This window comes from Chaetura pelagica, unplaced genomic scaffold, assembly GCF_000747805.2.
Source record: "Chaetura pelagica isolate M959 unplaced genomic scaffold, ChaPel_1.0 scaffold344, whole genome shotgun sequence".
NCBI classification, from domain to species: domain Eukaryota; kingdom Metazoa; phylum Chordata; class Aves; order Apodiformes; family Apodidae; genus Chaetura; species Chaetura pelagica.
The window spans coordinates 6,130,771-6,153,517 of NW_009953098.1; the positions used below are offsets into that span (position 1 = coordinate 6,130,771).

The following is a 22,747-nucleotide window of genomic DNA, read 5'->3' on the forward strand; positions in this document are numbered from 1 at the left end:
ATTCCTGCTTGAAGTGCCAAGTAACTCTAGTCAAGGAACAAGTACAGTGAGTTTTAATAATGAGCCTGTTCCCATCTGAAACCTTCCCCATCCCTCACACATGGGTGCATAGCAAAACATGAAGCTGTGGCATGGAGACATTGCTAAATTGGTAAATTATGACAGGCAGATAGATCTGATCTCAGAAAGAGCAGAGCACTTGGACTGTGCATTCACCCACAGGTTTTGTAACTAGTCAGAAGTTATTTCAGTAACAAGATCTGACAAAAAGTCCATTCAATAGTTACAGATCAGGCTGGGATTTATAGAGCTTGGGGGAATAACGTGCCTTATTTCATTTAGATGGGTCCTTAACCTAAAGCAATGCCCTCTAGAGAAGAATACTGGATTTGGTGTCTCTTCCTGGATTGTTTCTATCTTTATATTTTAATAATACCAAGATGGTTGTTAGTGAGATTTTTATGGTATCCTGTCAAATTAAGCTGAGTGTCCAGGCTTGATTTCTGCATCTGTCAGTGCCCTGTGCTTGGGGATGTGTGGCTTGGAGGGGTTTCTCTGCAGTGCTGGATGTGTGGGGCAGAAATCACAGTGCAAAGCAAGGAAGCAGTCATTCAGGGTTGTTCTCCCTGTCCCCTTCAGGTATTTGCCTCCCAGAGCATGGTAAAGGTGACACTTCCCACATGTCCACAACAAGCTTCTCACTCCACTTCCCCTGAAGTTAGTGGAGATTTGCCAGTGATACCAACAAGAACAATTAATTCAGTGTTTTCAGTCACTTTACCCTAGAGGATTTTAGGAAATGTTTTGAATTAAGAAAATACTTGTTTGTGCCTCAGTCCATTTGCCTTTCCTCTGACACTATGAGGTGGATTTTAGAAACCAATGGACTTACCGTCTGAATTCTTTGATGTTATACACTGTTGTGTTCTGCTGACAGCAGCAATCCCAGGGAAGCTCCAGCCAGCAAGGACAGTTTTGGTCATATGAAACAAGAGAAAAACAAGCATATTAAAAAAGTGAAAAATTCCTGATCTAAATACAGCAGATTCCTAAATTAAAGAGATGAGGGGAAAATAACAGGGATTAAAAATAAAACAAGTCAAAATACTTTATGATGTACTAGCCAAGACCTGGTATGATCATGGACTTTTAACTCCTTCATGCCCCTGGGATTTGGACAAGAGAGTGAGGAGCCCTTTGCACAGGATGCAGCTCCTGGTCTGAGTGCAGGGTCACAGGCTGGCTCGGACAGAGGACACCACGATTCATTGATCTTGTCATCTTCAGACAGCCAGGTTTGCCAGAAACCTCCTGTGGCTTTTTGTTGCTCTCATTCCACAAATTGGCAATAAACCTGACCCAGCCAGATATTAGACCAGATTTACAGCTGTTCTGTGCCCTTGCAGTGTGACACAGGCAGAGCCCAGGGGTGCCTTTGGTGCTGTGATTTTGTCTCCTCTGATGTACCCAAACAGCCAGTGCCAGGGTCCATTAAAACGCAAACAGCTTTGCTGCAAATACCATGTCCCAAGCGATGTGCGACTGCATTTCCACAGTGCTTCTCCAACCAGAGTTATTTGGCACCTGACGTTGTACTGATGAAAATACAAAAAAGGGCATGTTAGTGACCATGCAGGATTTCACATTGTGGCAGAAGCAATATTAAGCACATCAGGAACTTGTGTCTTTGGCTGTCTAGCCAGACGTTTTTGCAATGGATAGGGCTCCTGTTGGCCATGCTTATCCTATGTTTGGACCCAGCGTCCATCTGTCTTGTGAGGATGATCCCTGTTGCCACTGGCCTTAAGTTTCTTAGTTTTACCACCAAGTGAACTCTCAGTCCTTGGGTAAGATGGCACACATCCCTCCTGGGTGCTGCTGAGCCTTCCTGCACTGGGACTACTCATACCAGCAGTGGAGCTGCAGTGGTTGGAGCTCTTGCCCAACAGTTGGCATCATCCCAAGCCAGTTGGTCAGCCAAGCATCCATCCCTGGGCTGAGGTGCTGATCAGCTCTTCTGCAGCTTGTTCTTTGCTATCCTGAGCCTCTGTGCCAGGCATGAGTGGAGAAAGGATGTTTTCAAGATGAGAGAGGAGCACTCACTGCTGATGTTATTCTGGTCTTTCTTCAAGCTCATGAGTGATTTCTTCACCCTCTACTCCCCAAAAAGTTACATTTGGACTGTTGAGGTGCTGCAAGCAGCAGTGCTGAGGAAATGCCGCAAACATCAGAAGCCAGCTGATGATGGGTGGAGGAACACCTGCAGTTTGTAAAAGCCAGGTGGTCAAAGGTCAACCCTCTGGCAGCCTTCAAAGAGCCTTTACTCATTACACCTTTTCCTTAGCAGCTCCCTTTTCTGAAAGATTGCACTAAACAATGAAAATTAATTGTGAGCAATGGTTCATCTGGTTTGAGGGAGCAGTGTGCTGTCTACTGTGTTCATTGCTGTCCTTGGCAATGGTCATTTTTGGGTATAACATTTATGTTACATCCATTAGAGCATAGAATGGGTTGTGAATTATCCAAAGCTGTTCCAATCACCACTTAAGTCTTTATTGATTGCAGGTAATAAACATAACTACGGTGTTGCTGAGACTTAACACCACTCAAACACTGGTTAAACACAGCTGATGAAAGTCTACAGATTATTGGGTGAGATCCTTTTGTTCCTAAATCTCACCTGTAGTGGTCACTGGCTCTTCTCTGTATCACCTGCTGTGACTTGTGAGGACCAACACAAACATGGGACAACAGAGCCACTAGCATCAGTACATCCCATTGCTTGTTCCTGGAAAGTGGCGCTTTCCTGGCAAGGCTGGTGACCAGGATGTTCTCTTCATAAATTAACAGCACTTTTTCCAAGAAGCTGCTCAGATTCTTGTGCACAGTTCAAGTACATTCTGGAAGGGGCTGGTTTGCAGCACAGGCATATAAAGACTTTAGCCAGGCTCTCTTTCTTAAGCCAGTAGAAGCAACTGTGATGGCACCAGATAAAAATCTCTGGCTTTGCGCTGCTTTATATAGGTGCAGGTGAAATAATGAAAATAAACCTAAAAGGTCATTAATCAAATTTAAAACCTACTATGATTTATAATTTGAGAGGGGCAGAAGTCATACCTTCTAATATCAGGGACTTAAAAAGAACTATTTATTTGATGATTGTTTTCCTTTTCTTCTGCTTCAAACTTGTTCTGGCCTGAAAAAACTGTTATGATGCCACCAGTTTTCTCAATGGAGATAAAAGTTACTGTGACTAACAGGAAGTGGGTGCTGTGGCAGGAGGAGGCAGAGTGAGAGTGTCTCAAAGAGAAGTAAGAAGAAAGAGAACATGGGCTCTGCATCATAATGCTGCCTCTTCTCTGTATTAAAGAAAAATATATAATAATGAAATAGAAATGTAACAGATGCTCTACAAAGTATACAGCAGCTCTTTCTACTGGGGGATGATCTCACACTTCAGCGTTGGGAACACACTCAGCCTGGAAGCAATGCTGTGTTTTCTGCAAGATCATCTTCACCACAAAGAAGTGCTGTAAGGATTCTTGAATTCAGGGGGAGAGGGAGCCAGGAGTTTTAAACTGAACCTGAAGCTTTAGGGACCTAGTTCAGGGATGCGATTGCAATGACTGCACATGTTTTTTCAGAAGTCAGCTCACTCCATCAGCATTGTCCTGTCACCTGGGGCCACCAGCACTGAGGGGTGCAGCAGGACTTTTGGACTGGTGTCTCAAGCCAAGAGGAGCTGAAGTGCAGCAGGGACGAGGCCTCAGGGCTACACAGCAAAGGGGAGCACAGGCTCCCTTTGAGATAGTGCTGCTTTCCTTTTGGAAAAAGGCTGGCACAGCTTGTTTTCCAACACAACTTGTTTTCTAGCAGTACCTGATGGCTGAAGAGGGGACGGTAATGTTGCCAGCACCCTAGTGGACAGCAGAGAAACCAGACTCCTGAAACACAATAAACCCCACCTCTGTCCAATTCTAAAGCCGTGTTTGCAGCAGACTTGGAGAAAATTAAGCCTGTGGGATTAGATGGGCTCTGATCTTCTCAACGTTGTGCCTCTCAGATAAATCAACCATACCAAATGGCTTAATGGCCACTGGGAGCAATACTGTTCCGTATGAGGCTCCTGCTATTAGTTCTCTAGACTCAAGTCTTCTGGTCTTTTGTAGATGTCAGCAAAAAATATCTTAGTGAGATTTGGTAAAGCTGCCCAACAGATCCAACCTGACGTGGGTAAGCCTGGATCAGCCAAACTTACTACATCTGGATGAAGCACAAGCAAACAAAAATAATTCTTCCATCATGACGAGGAAGAAAACACTGCAGGTTTCTGCCCAAAAAACCTACCCTGTGACATCCAAACCACTGACAAACCTGCTCCTGATTGCCTCAGCTTGTTTTCTTGGGCATAGAGAGAACAAGAGAGCACAAGCTTTCAACCCTCTGAACATTTTACTTTGATAAAAGCGACCAAACTAATAGAGAGCTCGTCTGGAAACCACACAGGGGGAGATGAAAAAGAATCCCATAATAAATTAAAGCAGAAGAAAAACAGGCAAAGCCACCTGGGAAAGGGCTGAGGACCTCATAGGATACCCCATACGGCCCAACAACAGCAACCTAATTTAAAAAAACAGCTGGAAAGCACAAAATTATTCCAGGAAAAAGATAAGGAAATGGAAATCTTTAAAAGAGACCCAGAAACTGAGCAAATGATCCTCTGAGCCATTTTTGGGATGGTGCAAACAGGCCAGAGAGGCAGGTATGTGGCTAGGACACAGTCTTCTCCTGGGACCTCAGCAGGTCATTTAGTCCCTTGGTTCTTCTGCTTCTAAGGTACACACTGTTCATCCTAGTACCCAGGCAGCACAATAGTGGAACCAAGGGAGGCCAGGAGCTTGCTGAGGCAAAACCTCCAGGTCATCTGTGTGCTGCGGAGACAGAACAGGCTAAGGCAGGGCAGGACAAGTGCCCACTCCAGCTTCATCTCAGGCTTTCCTCCCCCAGTCCCTCTTTGCACAATCTGCCCATCTAGCCCTGGTCCCACAGCCAGCTGCCATGCCAGGCAGGATGGCTTTCAGCCCCTGGCACGCGAGCACCTCAGCATGGGGATGGCTCCACGAGCAAAAGCTCAGGGGACCTGAAGGCTCCTTGGCCTGAAGGCTCCAGCTCTGCTCCTCCAGCCCATGCAGACAGATGGAGCAAACCAACTCATTCCCACCCAGGCTGAGGTACTGCTGTACCTCACCTGACAAAGAGGGCCATGACAAACTCTAGTGAAAGCCCCAGTTTAGGCAAATTCCCATCTGTTTAGTTAAGATAATTTTAGTTTACGATTTTTTTTTTCTTTGGCAGTTGCATTTGCACAATTAACTGCAATCTTGCCTTAAAAAAAAAAAAAATAAAGCACCCTAATTAGCATGGTAAGCTTCCTCATTTCCCAATACTGTATAATGTTGTGAAAGCTAATCTATAATGTATTGGATGTTATGCAAATTCTCTCTACTCCATATGGGGTTTATAAAGGCATGCAAATTAAAAATAGTGTTTGGAATAGGACTGGGGGGAGGGGAAAATTTGCACAATAAAATATGCAGATAGGAGAAAAGGTGTTTATAACCTTCTCCCTATTGTTTGTGTATTCTCAGCTGCACAATTCTTTTCAAAGCAGAGAGATGTATAGCATAAAATCTCTCCAAAGTGGATGGTTTTTAAATGAAATTTAAAATGAGAGCACTGTTCCCTGAGCAATAATCCACACTACTCTTTCTGCTGGAGCTTGTAGTTGGGTGGGTATGGGCACTCAGCTTTCACTGACTCTCATTGATCATGCACTGCTTCTTTTAATGTATTTGCCCAGGTGTCACCAGGGGCCTCATCCCAACACAGCTGCCCAGGAGGGTCCATAGGGGTGGCATGGTCAGGACCTGGCCAGTCCCTGTTGGCATCAACCGACAGGGCAGGTATATTACCTGCAGCACCTAGGGCATTGGCAGTGTCTGTGGAGTGTGCTTTGAGCCTGTTGGTATTTTATAGGTGGATGCAAACATAGCTGTGGTGCAGCTGGCTTTTTATGATGCCTCCAGCTCCTGGTGGAAGGCTATGTGCCTGCTGCCAGAGCCAAGCCAGCAAACACGTCCTGTCCCGTGAGCCTTGTCACTGCCGCCCGTCAGCTGTGTCCAGCTGAGTGCATACAGCCTTCCCTGATTGATACTTAATTAGATTACAGCTGCTGCTTAAAAATAGCCATTTTACACTAAAAAAAAAAAAAAAATTGCTGGTGTCAAGTCCCATGTGGAGCAGGAGCAGTGGTGCAGCCTCTGCCTGGCCAGCCAGGAAGCTCTGCTGGCATCGCTGCCACTGGGACCAGGGACTAGTGTTTCTCCCCACGTCAATGGCTTTTCCCTGTTTTTACCCTCCCTGCTGGCCTGGGTATCACCACATTGGATCACACTGGTGCAGCCCATGGGCATTTAGCTCAGGAGCTCTTCAACATGTGTATTTTGCTCATGGACTCCCCATGAACTGCCCAGGCTCAGTCAACTGCAGCCTGTCCCCCACTCCATGGGCTGCCAGTGCCCAGGGTAGCCCTGAGAGGTGCCCACTCTGCTCCTGAAGAGCATGTGGCACCTCTCAGGGCAGCACTTTCTAATACCAGCCACTGACAGGTCTGATGGCCATCTCAGAGGCAGCTTTTCTTTACCAGCTTCCTTTTCCAGTATCTCCCTGTCTCAGGCACATCAGGGCTCTGCCACTCCTGCTGCTCAAGGATTGTGACACCTCCTGGCCTGTGGACATTTCCTTAAATGCCATCATGTAATTAAGGTCCCAGGTGCAGGAGCTACAAGCACTGCTTCACTGTAAGAAGCCAGACTACTGATTTGTGGGGCTTTGCTGTCTGTTAGTGCAATACAAGGAGTCCTGCTAGATCAAACCCACCTTAATCCCTAAAGCTACTGTGAATGCCTGTGATACGGTACCAAAGTGGGGAATTGGACTTGCTTTGTTTCTACTGCCTTCATTTAACAGTGAGTGCCGATTACTCAAAGCGATATGGGCAGGACCTGGTAATATAGAGTTGCTCTAGAGTTAACTTAAGGGGATGATCCAGTTGCCTGCAGTGTAAATACTTTGTGGCCAGGAACCCTGCTTTATCGCTTTGTATAGTTTTAAAATAGTTTAAAGATTGAATAACATAAAATAACATAATATAATGTTATTTATGTTATTTCCCACGTGAAGAACTCCTGTAAACCTTGCAGTATTGAAACTCAGTGAACAAGGCATCTTAGACAAGCTGAAAAACAAATGGTGGTACGATAAGGGTGAATGTGGAGCCAAGGACTCCGGAAGTAAGGTCAGTCGCTGAAGGTCTTTTTGTACTGATTAGCAATCACATTTTGACCCACTGTCTGTTTATACAAAGAATGACTTTCACGAGTTGGTATTTACATTTCAAAGGTTGAAAGAAAAGAATAGCAAAAAATAATTAAGTCTCTGAACGTGACAGCATTTTTCTTTTATGCAGTAACAGACTGTAGTTGTAAGTATGTTTTACTATTTCAGTATTCTGCTAGAGAAATGTGGAAAGAGAAGCCCCCAAAGCCTCCTAAGCTTATATCTTCATTTGTATGTGCAAATTTCAGCACAGTCAATGTGTATTATTCAGGCCAGCATCTTTTCTTATTTCGTTTTATTGAAACACATTTTTGTTTCAAAAGTGTGACTTAGATTCTTTACATGTCAGTTTGGGAAACAGTCACATGCTTGCTAAGGGTGGACAATTTCAGGACAGACTTCTGATAAGGAAAAAAGGCCCTTCTGCCCTACTTCCTCAATTCAGTTTGAAATTGGCTTAATTAAAAAAAATACCTAGAAATACTATTGGTAACTCATTACATAAATATTTTATATTATTTTTTATTCTGCTTTGAACCATTTTGCTGCTGTACTGCCCTGTCCCACACCAGCCATGCTACAGGGTCAGCTGGCCTCCTGCAGCTCCTCATGCAGGACTGCTGTAGATGCAACTGGAGATCCCACCCCTGAGCTGACAGGTGGATCAACCCAACAGCTGCACACTGAAATTGCAGGGAATATTTATTTACTCCATTCAGTTAAAAGAAAAGGATTTTTTAAATTATTTTTTTTCCAATGCTTATACAGCCATTGAGTAGAAGTGCTGGAGTTGTTGGAGTCAAGGACATTTTCAAAGTCATCAGGAGGAGGAGAAATCCAGCTCCAGCTGAAATCAGTCGCAGTTAAGTGCCCAACTCCCCTGCTGCCTTTGGAAGTGCTCTGTAATCATTCAAACAGAAAACTATAATTTGGAAGCACCCTCTCAGTGTTGGAGGACCATTTCAGTTCCATCCAACCCAGTAATAAATATTCATTGATTTCAGCTGGACTGGAAGTTGCTTAGGGCACAACCCTGTAGCTCTTGAGGTTAATTTGGGATCATGGGACATCTGAATGCACAGCAGCTGCAGAAGGAAAGTGTAATTGAAAAGAGGTGTAAATGAGTAGTATCTTTAGTTTAAATGGCAGGCTGCTTGGTACAACTGCACCTATCCAGTCTGCTTGTGAAATGCACAGAAACAAGGTAGATCTGTTTTATTTTGACTATATTCTAAAGTTTTGATGGCCCTGAAGATACTTGAAAACCAAGCTCTGTCAGCAAGTGTCTTTCCCAGGCACAGCCCCTTGATGCAGGTTGCCCTGGTTTCCCCCTCATCCATCTGTAGTGTGGGCTGACAGCCTGACAGCTGTCTGTCCATCTATTTCTCCATCCCTGCACCCATCCCTGCACCCAGCTGGCCAGCCTGCGCAGCAGCAAAAGGGTTGCAGCTCTAATCTGATTACGGAGTCCTGGTTTTAAAAATGCAAGCCTTCTCCCCCATCTGACATGTATTGAAGGAAAGTAAGCCCTGGGCAGCACTTTTTGTGTTAACATGACTGTTTTTATTCAGGAGCTCAGTCCATCTCAGTCACCAAAGGTACTAGTTTAGCTTAGGGCTCTTATGCTTGACCTTAAAGTAACTGACCATCTTCCTAGGGTATGTTTTGTTGTGTTGTGTTTTTTTTTCCCTAGGTGTTGAATAAAAAGGTAGCTAAGTTTAGCAGCATCTCAATAATTTTACCTACATTCACCAAAACCAAGTGTGTAGTGGTTTGGGTTTTTCTTTTTCTATTTTTGTTGTGGCCTTCTGTAAAACCCACTATTTTATGCAGCTACTGCTTCCCCCATTAGACCTTCCCCAATGTGCCTTGGCCACCAGAGATGCTCGGCCATAGACAGGTTTGCTCTGGGAGGCCAAAGGCCTGGGGAAGTCAGTGGCCAAAATAATTTTGTCACCAGCAAGTCAGCCAGGGTTTTGCCCACCAAAGGGCAGGGGAGATGGAGAAGTCACTGCTGTGCAGCCCTGGGCTGCTCGGGATGGGGGGGCTGCACTGGTCCAGGAGATGGGACACTGTAAACGCTGTGAGTGTAGTTAGTCCAGCTAGGACTAAGTGCAAAGTAGCCTGTTGTCTGTCTGTCTGCTTCTCACAGCAAAGCTAACGGCAGGGCTCGTTTCTCTTAGGACAAGACAAGCGCTCTGAGCCTGAGCAATGTCGCCGGGGTTTTCTATATCCTCGTCGGAGGCCTCGGGCTGGCCATGATGGTGGCACTGATCGAGTTCTGCTACAAGTCTCGGGCTGAGTCCAAGCGAATGAAACTCACCAAGAATACACAGAACTTCAAACCCGCCCCTGCCACCAACACCCAGAATTACGCTACATACAGAGAAGGCTACAACGTGTACGGCACAGAAAGTGTGAAAATCTAGGGGTACGGCGACGGGCCAGGAGCTCAAACCCTCTGGGGTTTCTTGCTTTCCCTTTTTTTTAAGCTCTCTGTGATATGCTGCTGTGTGCACCAGCAGACTGGTGCAGAAGGGCTTGTGAAACATCATCTGGCAGCAGGCTCAGAGTATAAGGGATTTATATTTCCTCCCTCAGTATCATCCTGCAGTACAAACAGTGATAGCTGGCTGCATGCTGAAGTGAGGAAAACTCCTCTCTCCAGCACTGTGCGAGTTCAGTACGTATAAAAGTATTTTGTTAATTGCTTTTAAAATGACTAGTCAGAATTCACATCTCTCTTGCTAGTGAGCTCTTTCCCCTTTAGTTTTTTAAGCTATAATCAGGTCAGGTAAGTGCTTTTACGAAGTCTCAAAAAAAATCTTCAATAGAATAAAAAAGTCTACACTAGAAATCACAATTTTAAAGCATGAAAAGTAGAATTGAATTGCTGAAAAACTTCTCTGGAAAAGCTTGGCTAGCCCATCACCCATAGACTATGCCTCTCCCCTGACTGAGCTTCCCTGCTCCTCAGTGCTGGGCAGTGATGAAATCTTTCTGGTTTTATTATAGATCTTCACCCTGACAACACGCAAGAGGAGAAGCAGCAGAGAATGTGGCCACTTCATGGATTTGGACCACCTGAGCCAGTCATACTCTCTCTCTGAGGTGTCAGGCATGACACGCAATGATGATGGTGCAATGTACTTTTAATAGGAAAAACTGCTATTTTTTTCCTTCAGTGCCTTATGGAAGACTGAGACTCACAACAATGCAAACCATCAACGAAAAATTCTTGCTTTGTTTGAAAGAATAAAATGAAAAAATAAGAAAAAGTAAAAGAAAAAGAAGAAAAAAAAAAGTAAAAGAAAGAGAGGATAAAGGAAAAAGGGGAAAAAAAAGAAAATTAAAAGAAAGGAAAATAATAGAAAATAATAGAAAAAAAAGAAAGAGAAAGGAAAATAAAAGAAAAAAAGAAAAGGACAGATAACAAAATAGTCTTATGTGAAAAAAAAATATTGTAAAAAAAAAAGTGCAACAAAAGCCATTCTTTGATACCACTGCACAGTAAATGAACTTGTGTCCTGAAAGCAAACCGCAGCCGGTTTCATCAGCCACCCAGATCGTATTGAATTATGAAACTCCTCCTGACACAAAGCCTCAGAAATCTGCTGCGTGCGAACACAGACTGGCCTGTCACTGCTTGTATGAGCTTATGTCGAGATGTTTCAGTATTTACTTACCAGTGGTGTGATTTATTTTTTTTCCGAGCCACTTTAAACTCTCCAGCTAATTTGAGCAATTCTGTATAGCAGTAAAAGGTGTAACACCTGAAGAAATGAATCTGTGCATCAAAACCAGTTAAGGTCAACAACTGTGAATCTGTAAATCCAAAAGAAAGTAATTTGTGGAACTGCATGTCTTGCTTCCAGATCAGTAAATTAATGTATTGACAAAGTAGCTAAAGTGTGGGCAGAAAATATTGCATTCCTTTTTTTCTATCATCAGGCATACCTACAGGTGCTTTATTAAAATGACACTAAGTGGCTTTTAAAAAAAAAGTGAAAAGCTACTTGCTGTTTAGGTTCAGACCATATATCTCTTTTCTTGCTGCGCATTTGCATTTTAATTCACTGTTTAATATCAAGCAATGAAGCAAGAGAAGTGCAGGTTGGTTTTTCCCAGTCCTGCTTCTGCTTCACCCCAGTTCTCTCCCAGCTAGCACTGTGCTCAGCTAATGCTTCTCGGTCATTTTAAAACAGAAGTAAGGAAAGAGGGTAGTAAATCAAATTAGAGCTGCAGTTCCAGGGTAATATTAAGCGATTTAACATGACTCCTGCTAGTACTGTTATATCAGCTCCTGCCAACTCTTGCTTCATGGCTCCTGGAGAGAGGTTGCTCCTCTCCTTGCCCTCTCAGTGCAGAGAACCTGGCGCTCCGGCCAACACTGCTACAGGTAGGGGCTCACTAGTGCTCACATCCAACGTCTTAGACAGCAGCAGCCTTGAACCTCTGCCTGGAAACTACTTAATTTCATCTTTAAGTAATAATAATAATAAGAATAATAAAAAAATAAAAAAAGGAAAAGGAAAAAAAAAACTTTAAACATATTGTCAATCACATGGGAAATGTTCAATGGAATATCTGCATACTAATTACCTCTAATCGACAATATGTATTTTCTGTAGTTTACTATAGAGTTTTATTTCATCAGTAACATACAATGAAAAAAGAACTCATTTAAACCAGTGACCCTTAGGCGTTTAGTTTGCTGATGATAGATTTGAACTTTTAATAGAATTAAAAAAAAAAAAAAGATTATATGAGGAAAAGTCGTTAAAATATTTCTGACAAAATGTAATATAAAATAATTTTAAAAGCTCATAGGAGGATAATTTATTGTTCGAGTTTTTAACAAGATATTGACAAAAAAAAAAAAAAAGTTTTGTTTTCATTTTCTTTTCATGAAACTGTGATTTATTTTTTTTTCCACTTCTGAACACCATCCCGTCCCCAGCACGGGCGAGCTCAAGCTGTGCGGTTATGAGTTGTATTTAAAACAAACATTTTTCTTAAAAGCTGTATAAAAGATGTATGTTTATCAAATCAATTTTTAAGAGTGGGGGCTTCACACCAGTGAAGGGAGTTTGGTAAATGGTTCCATATTTTTTAAACTTGCATGTAAATCTAAAACAAAATGTGTCGAGTGCTTACCAAGTCCAGCTACCAACTTCAAGCTATCGGAAGTTCGGCAGTAGTCTCATGATTACTTGTTTCAGTATTTTTTTTTGTTTGGTTTGCACTGGGGGATTCTGGGGTTCTCTCTCTTTTCTTCTTCTTCCCTCCTTTTTTGTTTTTTGTTCATTTGTTGGGGTTGGTTTTTTTTGTAATTTAAGTTCCTATTTTTGGTTGTTGAAACCGCACTTCAGTGAGCAGAAAAAATTGCCAAGCAAACTAATGGCTGTAAAAGCATAAACTGCATGTGTGGGCATCAATTACTGAGCCTCATTTTAATGAGGTGTTGTACAAAGAGTTTTAATACATTTTGTAAATAAAACTGTAAAGAAAAAAAAATAAAGAGCCTGCTGATCTTTTCACCAGGGCAAAGGGAGTCCCTGCCTGCTGATGCCCCTTTGTTCAGGAAAGCCTCCCTGTCTCCATTTGGGATGTCCTCTGACTAATGGCACCATGCAGCCCTGCACCGACTGTGAGCACCAGCTCCCTTCCCCATGTACCTGCCAAAATGTGCCCCTGCAAGCAGGGCTTCCTGGGCCTGCTGCCCACCAGGGCCGAGAGCTGCTTGGATGTGAAGGCCATTAGGGCTGGAGCAACATAGGACTGGAGTGGGCAAAGCCCCACATGGAGCCATGGCCATGAGGATGAGGTGCAGGAGCCATCCTCGGGCCAGGCTGGGGCCTGAGGGATAGGGCACATCAGGCTAAAACCTGGACTTTGCAACATATACTGCAGCAAAGGCAGCAGGGTGAGTGCAACAGCCCCCGGGACACAGTGCTCTGACACACCCCAAAGTGACTTTACCTCTAGACTCTTTTTGAGGACATAATGTAAGGAAATATAAGGAATAATTCAGAGTAATTCATCCAGTTTCCAGAGCCATCAGTGACAGCAAAAAACCTTAACATAGCAGCTCCTCCTCACAGCAAAGACCACAGCTGACAACAAAATAAATAATAATGGGCTGTAACACCCCCCACACTGTATTATTATGACATAGTTTTCCTTCCAAGGTTTTGTGCAAAGCACTACACCATTTTTAAAAAATAATTATTATTTATGGTTATTAAAATAATAATAAGTCATGGTTATTAAAATTAAATTACAACATTTCTTTGGTGCTCATATTCATCATCTCAGTCTGGAAAATTGACTCTATTTTGCAGGCAGCAATAGATAAACAAGCTCCGGATAATGATAGCTCTATTCAATTAAACTAAAGAATTTAAATACAGAGATAATATTTTCATGGATGTTACAAAGTTCAATGTAATATTAACTCAGACCATAATACCTCTAAAACTGGTATCAGGGAGGACAGTGCCTGCACCAGCAGCAGTGCCCACACCCTGGCAAGCCACTGAGCACCAGGGCCACCCCCGGCTGGCAGCACACCATGGGCTGCCACATCTTGCCCAGCCCTAGGGTGGTGTCCCACCATAACAGGACACCCCATCCCGTGCGGTGCCCTGTGGGGAGGTAGGTTTGACTAAAAAAAACTCTTTCCACGCTACCCCCCCAATAATCTACAGCTCTGGAGCTGTGCTCAGCCTTTCTTGCCTGTATTTCATCGGTTGCCAAAAGAGGAACAAAGCTGGTTTGTTACATGGCAGCAGCACTGCCACACCACCAATAAAAGTGCCTTCCAGCTGCCCCCAGCTTCAGGTACCCAGTACCCAGCAAGGAGCTGCAGAAAAGGAGCTGCCATAGGCACCTTACAACCAGCAAAACTGCAAACTCTCTCCCTGTGCCAGCTGCCAGGCTCTCCACAGGTAGCAGCTGATTCAGTGCCACTGATAAAGCTTGCTGGAAACACCTGGTTCTGCTGGATACTGTGGCATGGACAGGTTGATGGGGGGAGGAGAGGTTGGTAGGTCCACAGGTTGACACAAAGGTCAGGCTAATTAAACCTTTGTGCATGCCCCAAGTACTTAATTATTGCAGTTTCTAACATTGAAGTGTTAGCCCTAAATTATTTATGGTGGCTATGCCATTTTAGGATGACAAGACATCTTACAAAAGAGCAAAAGGACAATACCCCACTCCACAGCACTTTGTAATCACACAGGAAGGAGGAACAGGAAAGGCAGCATCAGAAGCAATGGAGCATGGCACAGGGAAGAGCAGAGCCAAGGAACCCGAGAGGCTTGCCAGCAGCTCATCAATTCCAGCTCAGGAAAAGCCCGTCAAGACCTCTGAGCAAACAGGCAGAACTGACACCTAAAGGTGAATACGGAGCCAGTTTGTAGCAGTGACACAGATCAAAACCAGGCTGAGCGGTGGCACTTAGCCTGCCCTGGCAGACAGCTCATCTGCTTTGTTGTGGTTTCAGGTCCTTCTTACTGTCTTCTAGTTTTAGGCGATGTGAAAGGATCAGTGAAAGACTGAAGGCAGCAGCAGAAAACAAAGCCAAAGAGAAATGGCTTTGAGGAAGGGCTGGGACACATGGCAGGTGATGACAGAACTGTCCTGAGTGGGGAACTGCACAGGGCTGAGGAACGGGGCTGAGCTGGTGACTGGTTCACAAAGGGTTAACAGGCGTCCATGAGAGCACCCCTGGCCTGGATGGTGAGGGTAAAACAGCAAAAGCCTACCGAAAAAAAAAAAAAAAAAAAAGCACAGCACAAACCACAGCCAGGATGCCGGGAATGACTGGTACTTTACATAACGTTTAGCATATAAATAAAGTAATTGACCAATTAACGAGCACATGGCAGATGCTAGATAAGCTTTAATGAGAAGGGAAATGTATGATATAACGCAAGAAATTGATTAAAGGACTATAAAAGCAGAGGTGCAGCCTGTGTGGCAGAGCAGGAGGTGCCCGTGCTCTGGCAGCTCTGCCGGCTGCTGCACGACAGGTTTCAGGGCAAGGCCACAAGTGCGGGGAGAGGGGATGAGGGTTTGAAGGTCTCTGCTGCAGCAGGGCATGGAGAGGGAAAGGGGTAGCACCAGAAAGCCATGAACCTGGGAAGGGGTTTGGGACCGGACAGCTCTACCCATGGCCCCATCTCCCCCGAGTAAAAGTCCACCCTTTTGGTCCTGATGCGCCCAGCAGCACCTTTACGTTTAGCCACGAGCCTGCAGGCGCAATGAAGCGTGTGGCGAGGAGTTTCCAGTGGTGACCACCCGAGAAAAGGCACTGGAAAGCTCAGGGGCTGCAGCTGCAGGACGCGGTCAGGGCTCGCTGCCGTTCTTCAGAGCAACACTGACATGCAGCGGCGACTGAGGGGGCAGCCCGTCCCAGACCCCGTCCCCAGCAGACTGGGGCCCTGGGACCCCTGCGGGTGCCCTGCCAGGAGCTGAGGGCTCTCCCCAGACAGTCTGGGTGCCCCATCCTCAACCAGCACATGCCCTTTTTATAACCGCTACAGTGATAGGACAGGGGGTGGAGGGACGGTTTCAAACTAGAAGAGGGTAGATTTAGGCTAGATCTTAGCAGGACATCCTTTACTGTGAGGGTGGTGAGACACTGGCACAGATTGCCCAAGAAAGCTGTGGATACCCCATCCCTGAAAGCTGGATGGGGCTTGAAGCAACCTGGTCTAGTGGGAGGTGTCCCTACCCATGGCAGGGGAGTTGGAACTAGATGATCTTTTCCCTTCCAAATAAACTGCTGTTATTCTGTGTCCTCCTCTGGGAGAGCCCCAAGCCCAGCAGGACCCAGAGAAAAGAGATGTCCCAGCCAGCCCCCTCACCCCCCTTCTACCTCACAGCACCCCAGTTTTGCACTCATTTAAGCCCACCTCCACCTGACCAACTCTTCCCCATCTGTGCTGCCACGGCAGTTTTCAGTGCAGGGCTGGCATTTTCTGAGAGGGAGAGGTGTTTGCTGTGTACTCGTGGAGCAGATTTTAATATAATTCAAAGCTTTTAAACAAATATTGGATTTGAATTCCAAATATGGGCTGAGCAGGCTAATTACCAAAAACCTACAAAATTAATGTAAAAGCCACAGTTTGAGGGGAGGCAAATAAATATAAATGGTATTTATTTAATATTCCCCTGCCCTTTAAATAAGGGAAGTCTGCCATATTCCGGCAAAATAGCTTATTATAAAACAGCTGAAGCTGTGGCCTATCACAGATGCTGCAGATTACACAGAGCAATTAGAATATCTTATCTGACAGGTCACACAAGGAACAGGGCTTGATTAATGGGTGCTTTGTACCAGATTTGCCCCTGGTAAGCCAGGACCATTGTAGGTGCGCTGCCTCATCTGGCCTCCTGTCCATCAGTTTGGCCCTGTCTGTTCTTCCCCACAAACCTCTCAAATTTAGTCCATGAAACCTGGACAGCTCTGGAAACATAGTTGCCATAATTCAACACTTTCCCCAGCCCTCCAGGACTCACTGACCCTCTATTTCCACTCAAGGTCTCTGGCATCCCCCTCGACACACACCATAAGCTGTGCTCCATATACTACTTCCATTGCCAAGCACCTCTAAACCCTCACTGGTGTCTACACACACAGAGCTGAGTCTCTGTAGAGACCCACTCAAGGGAGAAGGACCAGCTTTCATTTGGAAAGTTTTTCTGGGGGAGAAAAATCCTCCTATAAGCATTAACATGGCAAGAGACCATTCCTATGGCCCCTTTCAGGAAATCAAGACATTGCAGAGTGCACCCGAGTTACTCCCGCAACAGCATGTGCTTTCACAAAGTTCAGCAGTGTCCTGGCTGCTACAGTTTGCTGCTGGTGTGTCTCTGTACTTGACACACCAATGACAGGATCAGTGTGAGCATCCCGTGTCCCTGCTCCTCTCCCCCTGCTGCTCACAGGGCCTGGGCCGCGCTGCTTCTGCCATCTCAGCTGGCATCTCTGGCAAGGGATGTACCAGCAATTTCACAAAGCTGAATTTTAAATGATTGTTTTAATTCACCTCTAAGTGTCTGGGCTGACAGATAAATTTTGTTTGGAGCTGGTGCTGCAGAGACCTCAGGGTGGCCTTGCTCCTCAGCTTAACCTGGCCTGGTGTGACAGCCCAGTGCACAGTCAACCTGCCAAGGCCTCATCTCGTTCACCCTCCAGTAAATCCCAAGGACTAGAGTGACTTTGATGGAAGTATTTCATTTTAGACGGCCCTTAATGAGTTAATTAAAAGCATCTAAGTATTTAACTTGGTTACTTTCCTTTTTAGTAATTCCTCCTCACCTCTAATTAGCTGGGTAATTCCTATCCGATTCCCTTGCCAATTTGTCTATGTCTTTCCTGCACTGCAGGACAAGGGTCTGTGATCTTCTCCAATTCATTCAGAAATAACCTCTAATTAATAAGGACAAAGCTAATCTGAAGTTTACTGACCAAGCACTACAATACTCAGTACTTTAAAACACAGCCACCAAGACTACACACCTCTGTCCCAAATCCCAGATTACTGAAGACACAAACTGAACCTCACAGCACACCAGGGAGGCTCAATTTTGGTTCAAGTTTCTTTTCTCTGGAGTTGAAAAGCAAACAAACAAACCAAAACCCCACAATAATTAAAAGACAAGTAAGCCTCTGTTTTAATAGTACTAATACTTGATACAGAAAGGTTGCTTTTTTATCATTACAGTCAGCAAATACACTATTAGCTATAGGTTTGCTTTTGTTAATATTAAATCCATACCAAAAAATCTATTTCTGAGAACTCCTGGGAATAAAACAAATTAATTTGCTTTGTGGACAGAACCTGTAGGCAAAGATCATCTCCTGCAATTAAAAATCTGTCACGTTACAGCTCCTTACAAGGCAGTAATTTTAAGCAGGCATGTGCTCTATCATCTCTCAGCCCCATCATCTCCAACAGCGTCAGGAGTATGATGCCCCCAGGCATGGCACTAGCTCAGATCTCCATTACCTCTGACAAGGCCCAGGCACACACAAAAGCACATTAAACATGTTTTTTTTTTAAAGCAAAACAAAATTCTAAAAGGAGCCAAAAACCGGCTATTTTGCAGTTATTTAAAAGGTTGTTGGCTTAATATTTTCCCCATTGTCGCATATTTTGTGAACCATCAGTTGTTCTAAACACCAATTAAAGCAACTAATTCATGATGAAGCTTCGTTAGGCTCAGTACTGTTAAACACACTATCAGTTCAGCACAGAACGTTCCTTATATTTTTTACTATTTTAAAATAGTCACGATAGGCAAATTCTAAACCAATCAAAGCTCCACAGAAACGCTGCCCCAATAGCCAAACCACACTGCCCACCTCACCCTGGTCTGCTGATGATGTACAGACTCTTGTCCCCAAAGGTAGTTCCTCGACAATGAAAAGACCCTCAGAAATTCAAGCTCCTCATACCTGTTTTTCCACGTAAACGCTAGACTGAGCATGTAAATCTAAGCATGTTTCTCAGAACAATCATTAAAAATTAGTTTGCTCTGACAGAGCTGTATTTCACGAACTTCCCCCTAAGCAAACGCCATTTCCCAAGCCTGTTCAATATGGACCAATCTCCCCACATAAAGTTGATTTGTATCAATTCAACTAACGAGCACCAGTGAAAGCAGAGCAGCACGGCAGGCTGATGGCAGCAATACAACCCCCAGCAGTCCAGCAGGCAGAATGAATTTTCTGCTTGTCAATCCAAAAATGTCAACCACGAAAACTACCATCACCGTTTACCATTAGAGATGGCAACAAAGAGAACACACTCCTTTATGTAATAATTCCAGTATTACAGGGACTGGGAGAAGTTGAACGTACAAGAAACCCCGATCTTTGTTATCAAGATCACCACTTAACAATACTTCAATTTTTCAGGTTCCTTAGATTCCACACGTTCTCCAGGATCTTTAAGTTGCATTGACTTACTCTTTTAAAATAATTACTGTCGTGGTTCCTTGCCTGGCTCGCCAATAACGTGGTTTGGGACAACACGACAACCAAGCACAACCACAGGGCTGCTTGCTCAGCTCCCACACACACACGCTCTGGGAGGAGGAGGACAAAGCGATTAAGGTCCCAGGCAAAACAGACTCAACTTGGGGAAAAATAATAACACTAATCAAGGGCACACAGGACATAATACAACACAGAGAGCAGGGTTTACACATGTTACCCCCACCCCTTCCTCCTTCCCGGCCCCAAGTCACTTTGTTCCCGGTTTCTCTCCCTCCTTCCCCACAGGGGGACAGGGGATGGGGTTTAGAGTCAGTTCACAGGCTGGCGGTTCCTGCTGCTCCTTCCTCCTCAGGAAGGATTCCTTACAGTCCTCCCCTGCTTCCCCATGGGATGCCTCCCACGGGAGAGCCCTCCACGTACCTCCATGAGTCCTTCCCACCAGGCCCGGAGCTGCTCCAGCCTGGGCTTCCCAGAGCCACGGGCTGCTCAGGGAACAGCCACCTCCCCTGCCCCGGGGGATTCCACAGCTGCGTAATCAGAGTCCACTGGCCACAAAATCCAAATCCGCTGGCCAAGCTCAGCCGTGCTGGCGCCTCCAGGGAATGTTCCACCACGTTCCTCCATGAGCGATGGGCACAGCCCTCACCTCGCCACGGGTCGCAAGGAAAATTCACCTTCTTCCTCACCGACCTCCGGCGGCTCTGCTGCTCAGCACAGCTGTTCTCGTTCAAGCGCTCTTCTGCTCAGGTGTTGTAGCCGTTCTTTCCTGTGCTAATTGCTGGGGCGCATCTATTGTCCCTCTAATGGCTCTTTAGCGGGCTTTGGAGCAGGTGAAGCCTCTTACTTAAGCCACCCTGGAGCCCTTTCCTCGCTACCAAAAACTGCACCTAACAAACCAAACCAGTATAATTATTCCAACTAAAGGGACTATCATTAACATTGTATTTGATGTACTTTTAAAAAGAGAGAGAAGACTCCAGCCGTTGGGCAGCAGCTGTCACAGCTCTCGCTGCTGCTGTTCACCATCTTCTGAAGTGGCACGAGGACCAAGGCTGTGAGGTTTTACTTCTGCTAATATTTCGGTCTTGTGAAACACCTCCCACTGGCATCAGATCCTCTTCTCCACACCCCAGTGCAGTTTTATTGCATCCATTTTGAAAAGAAAGCAGATCCTTACCAAAGGGATGAGGGGCAGAATTTGAATTTAAAAAGGAGACAAAAGAAAAAGGAAACACAAAGGCTGAAAAGGAACTACCTACTTGGTGCAGTCTGGTATTACAATCTATCTGATTTGATGTGCAAATGGTACCAAAAGAGGAAGTTCTCACTCCCCCTTCAAGTCACTACCTCTCCTATCATAGTGGCTGCCTGCAGAGGACATAGCTGGTGTTTACAGAAAGCTGTCTGCCTCACAAGACTGGGCAAACAAAGGAGCACACTCAAATTTTCTCAGTCCTGCAGTCCCTGGAGCAAGAAACGGCAGCAGAGAGGAGCAGATGACATGCACCAGCTTCAAAACTTATCACGAATCAAGCTGTAACAGCAGCTCCTCCATTTTGGTGCACATTCATTCTGTATTTCAACTGCTGTACCCAGGCCAAGGAACTTCAGCTTCCACTACATCTTTTTAATCATTACCTAGTGAGCAGAGTCTCTAGACATTGGAATCTCCCCTTCTCTAAAGAACACAAACAAGTATTTCTTTCACAACCCACATATTCTAGTTTAAACAAATGAGTGGAATATTTTTCCTGAAGGAAATCCACATCTTTGAGGGCATAGGGGTGGAAATCAGTAATGAACATTACCTAAGACTTCTAGATCTTGGAGATTTCTTACCCAAGTGAACATCTGGGATGGCTGCTTCACCAAAGTGACCTACCCTGCTATATCAGAAGGCAGTCCCCTTCTTGTCAGGCATTAAACTGGTCAAAATAAATAAACACATTTTTAAGGCACTCTTAATTCAGGCTAATTTTACTAAATTAGGAAATTAAGGGAAGAAAGTGCCAGAGATTCAATGAGCTTTGGATGAGAGACAAATGCCTCAAGAGAAAGATGTAAGCTTGACTGAATGGAGGAAAGCAAACCCTGAGCTTCTTGAAGCCACTGGAGAAGTATGACACATCAGTCACTTTGCAGCAGCAATGTAACCTTGCAGCACTGTAACTAGCCCCTTGCAGCTAAAGACCTTGTAGGTACACAGGGTTCATCAGCAAAGACAGACAACACCCTCCCACCATTCCAACTAGTAACAAATTGTCGTGACAATACAGAAAGGAATAAAGTGACCACAGACACAGAATGATTTACGACCCATTGAGAAAACTATTGTTTATTTAGAAAAAAGGTTACACTGGTAGAATTCAGCAGATAAAAAAATTATTTTTTTTCTTTTTTTAAAAATGTCATTGTGAAACTTTTCAGACTAAAGTTCAGCAATACAAAGCTCCTGTAGCTGTAATTGTAACTTAATTTATTTCAGTTTTGAAGAGAGCATTTCCAATCGATCTAAAAACAACATAACAAACAAAAGGTGTGGCAAGGGACAACCGAGCACAGATTTAGGCTGGGATGGAAGGGACAGGGTTCATTCTTTGTTTCTTTAAACAAGTCAACGTTGTACACATAATATACAAATAATCCCTAAGCATTGCGTGAAAACAGTGCTCCCACTTGACTTTTTTTTTTTAGGTCACTGATATTAAAAACAGGCCAAGTAATAAATAAAAACTGAGTTTAAATGAGGTAAATCCAAAAAGGTTCAATAACTGTTTATTGGTGTTTTTCAAACATCTAAAAGAATGCATTTCAGATTGAAAGAATTACTAAACTCAGGCAGTATTTTTGACAACCTAATGTGGAACTCTGTACACGAGACCTCATTTGCACTATGGCAACTGTTTGTTTGCAGCACATTGTGCTAAAATATGGAATAGGTAACACTTTCAGCCAGGTACTGAAAATAAATGTGTAAGAAACTAAGCAACAAGTTAAAATACAGTAATGTACAACTCAACAATTAAATCCTCAGCACGGGGAAATAAAGCAGAGAACTGAATAATTTAAAGGAGATACAGATGGGTCCTCTTCATTCACAAATTTGTGTGCAATCTATACTCTGGAAAATACATTTCTGGTCACAGCTGGATATCTTCCCATTTCAATCTCACCTGCAACGAAGGCATACATAATTGGAATTGGATGTTGTTCAAATGAATACTGATCCCACAACAACACATCTTATTCCATCAACAATTCAAAGAATGAGGGGGGAAATAAACCTATTTTCAGCAGTTATTAATTCCCTAACTCTCCTTTAATTCACAGCAG

At 44.3% G+C, this 22,747-nt stretch overlaps 1 protein-coding gene and 1 long non-coding RNA gene across 2 annotated transcripts in view; one reads left to right on the plus strand and one right to left on the minus strand.

Moving 5' to 3' along the window:
• GRIA3 (glutamate receptor, ionotropic, AMPA 3) overlaps positions 1 to 11,205 on the plus strand; it is a 141,562-nt gene extending 130,357 nt beyond the window's left edge. The window contains exons 16-18 of the mRNA XM_009997227.1: positions 9,582 to 9,829; positions 10,414 to 10,702; positions 10,799 to 11,205. Of these exons, the coding sequence (XP_009995529.1) occupies positions 9,582 to 9,827 (246 nt within the window). The 3' untranslated portion in view covers positions 9,828 to 9,829; positions 10,414 to 10,702; positions 10,799 to 11,205. The remainder of the gene's footprint in view (positions 1 to 9,581; positions 9,830 to 10,413; positions 10,703 to 10,798) is intronic.
• Positions 11,206 to 21,722: 10,517 nt separating this feature from the next.
• The window catches only part of LOC104388276, a 4,037-nt gene continuing 3,012 nt past the window's right edge, over positions 21,723 to 22,747 (minus strand). Inside the window, exon 2 of the long non-coding RNA XR_719862.1 lies at positions 21,723 to 22,587. This is a non-coding gene — a long non-coding RNA (uncharacterized LOC104388276). The remainder of the gene's footprint in view (positions 22,588 to 22,747) is intronic.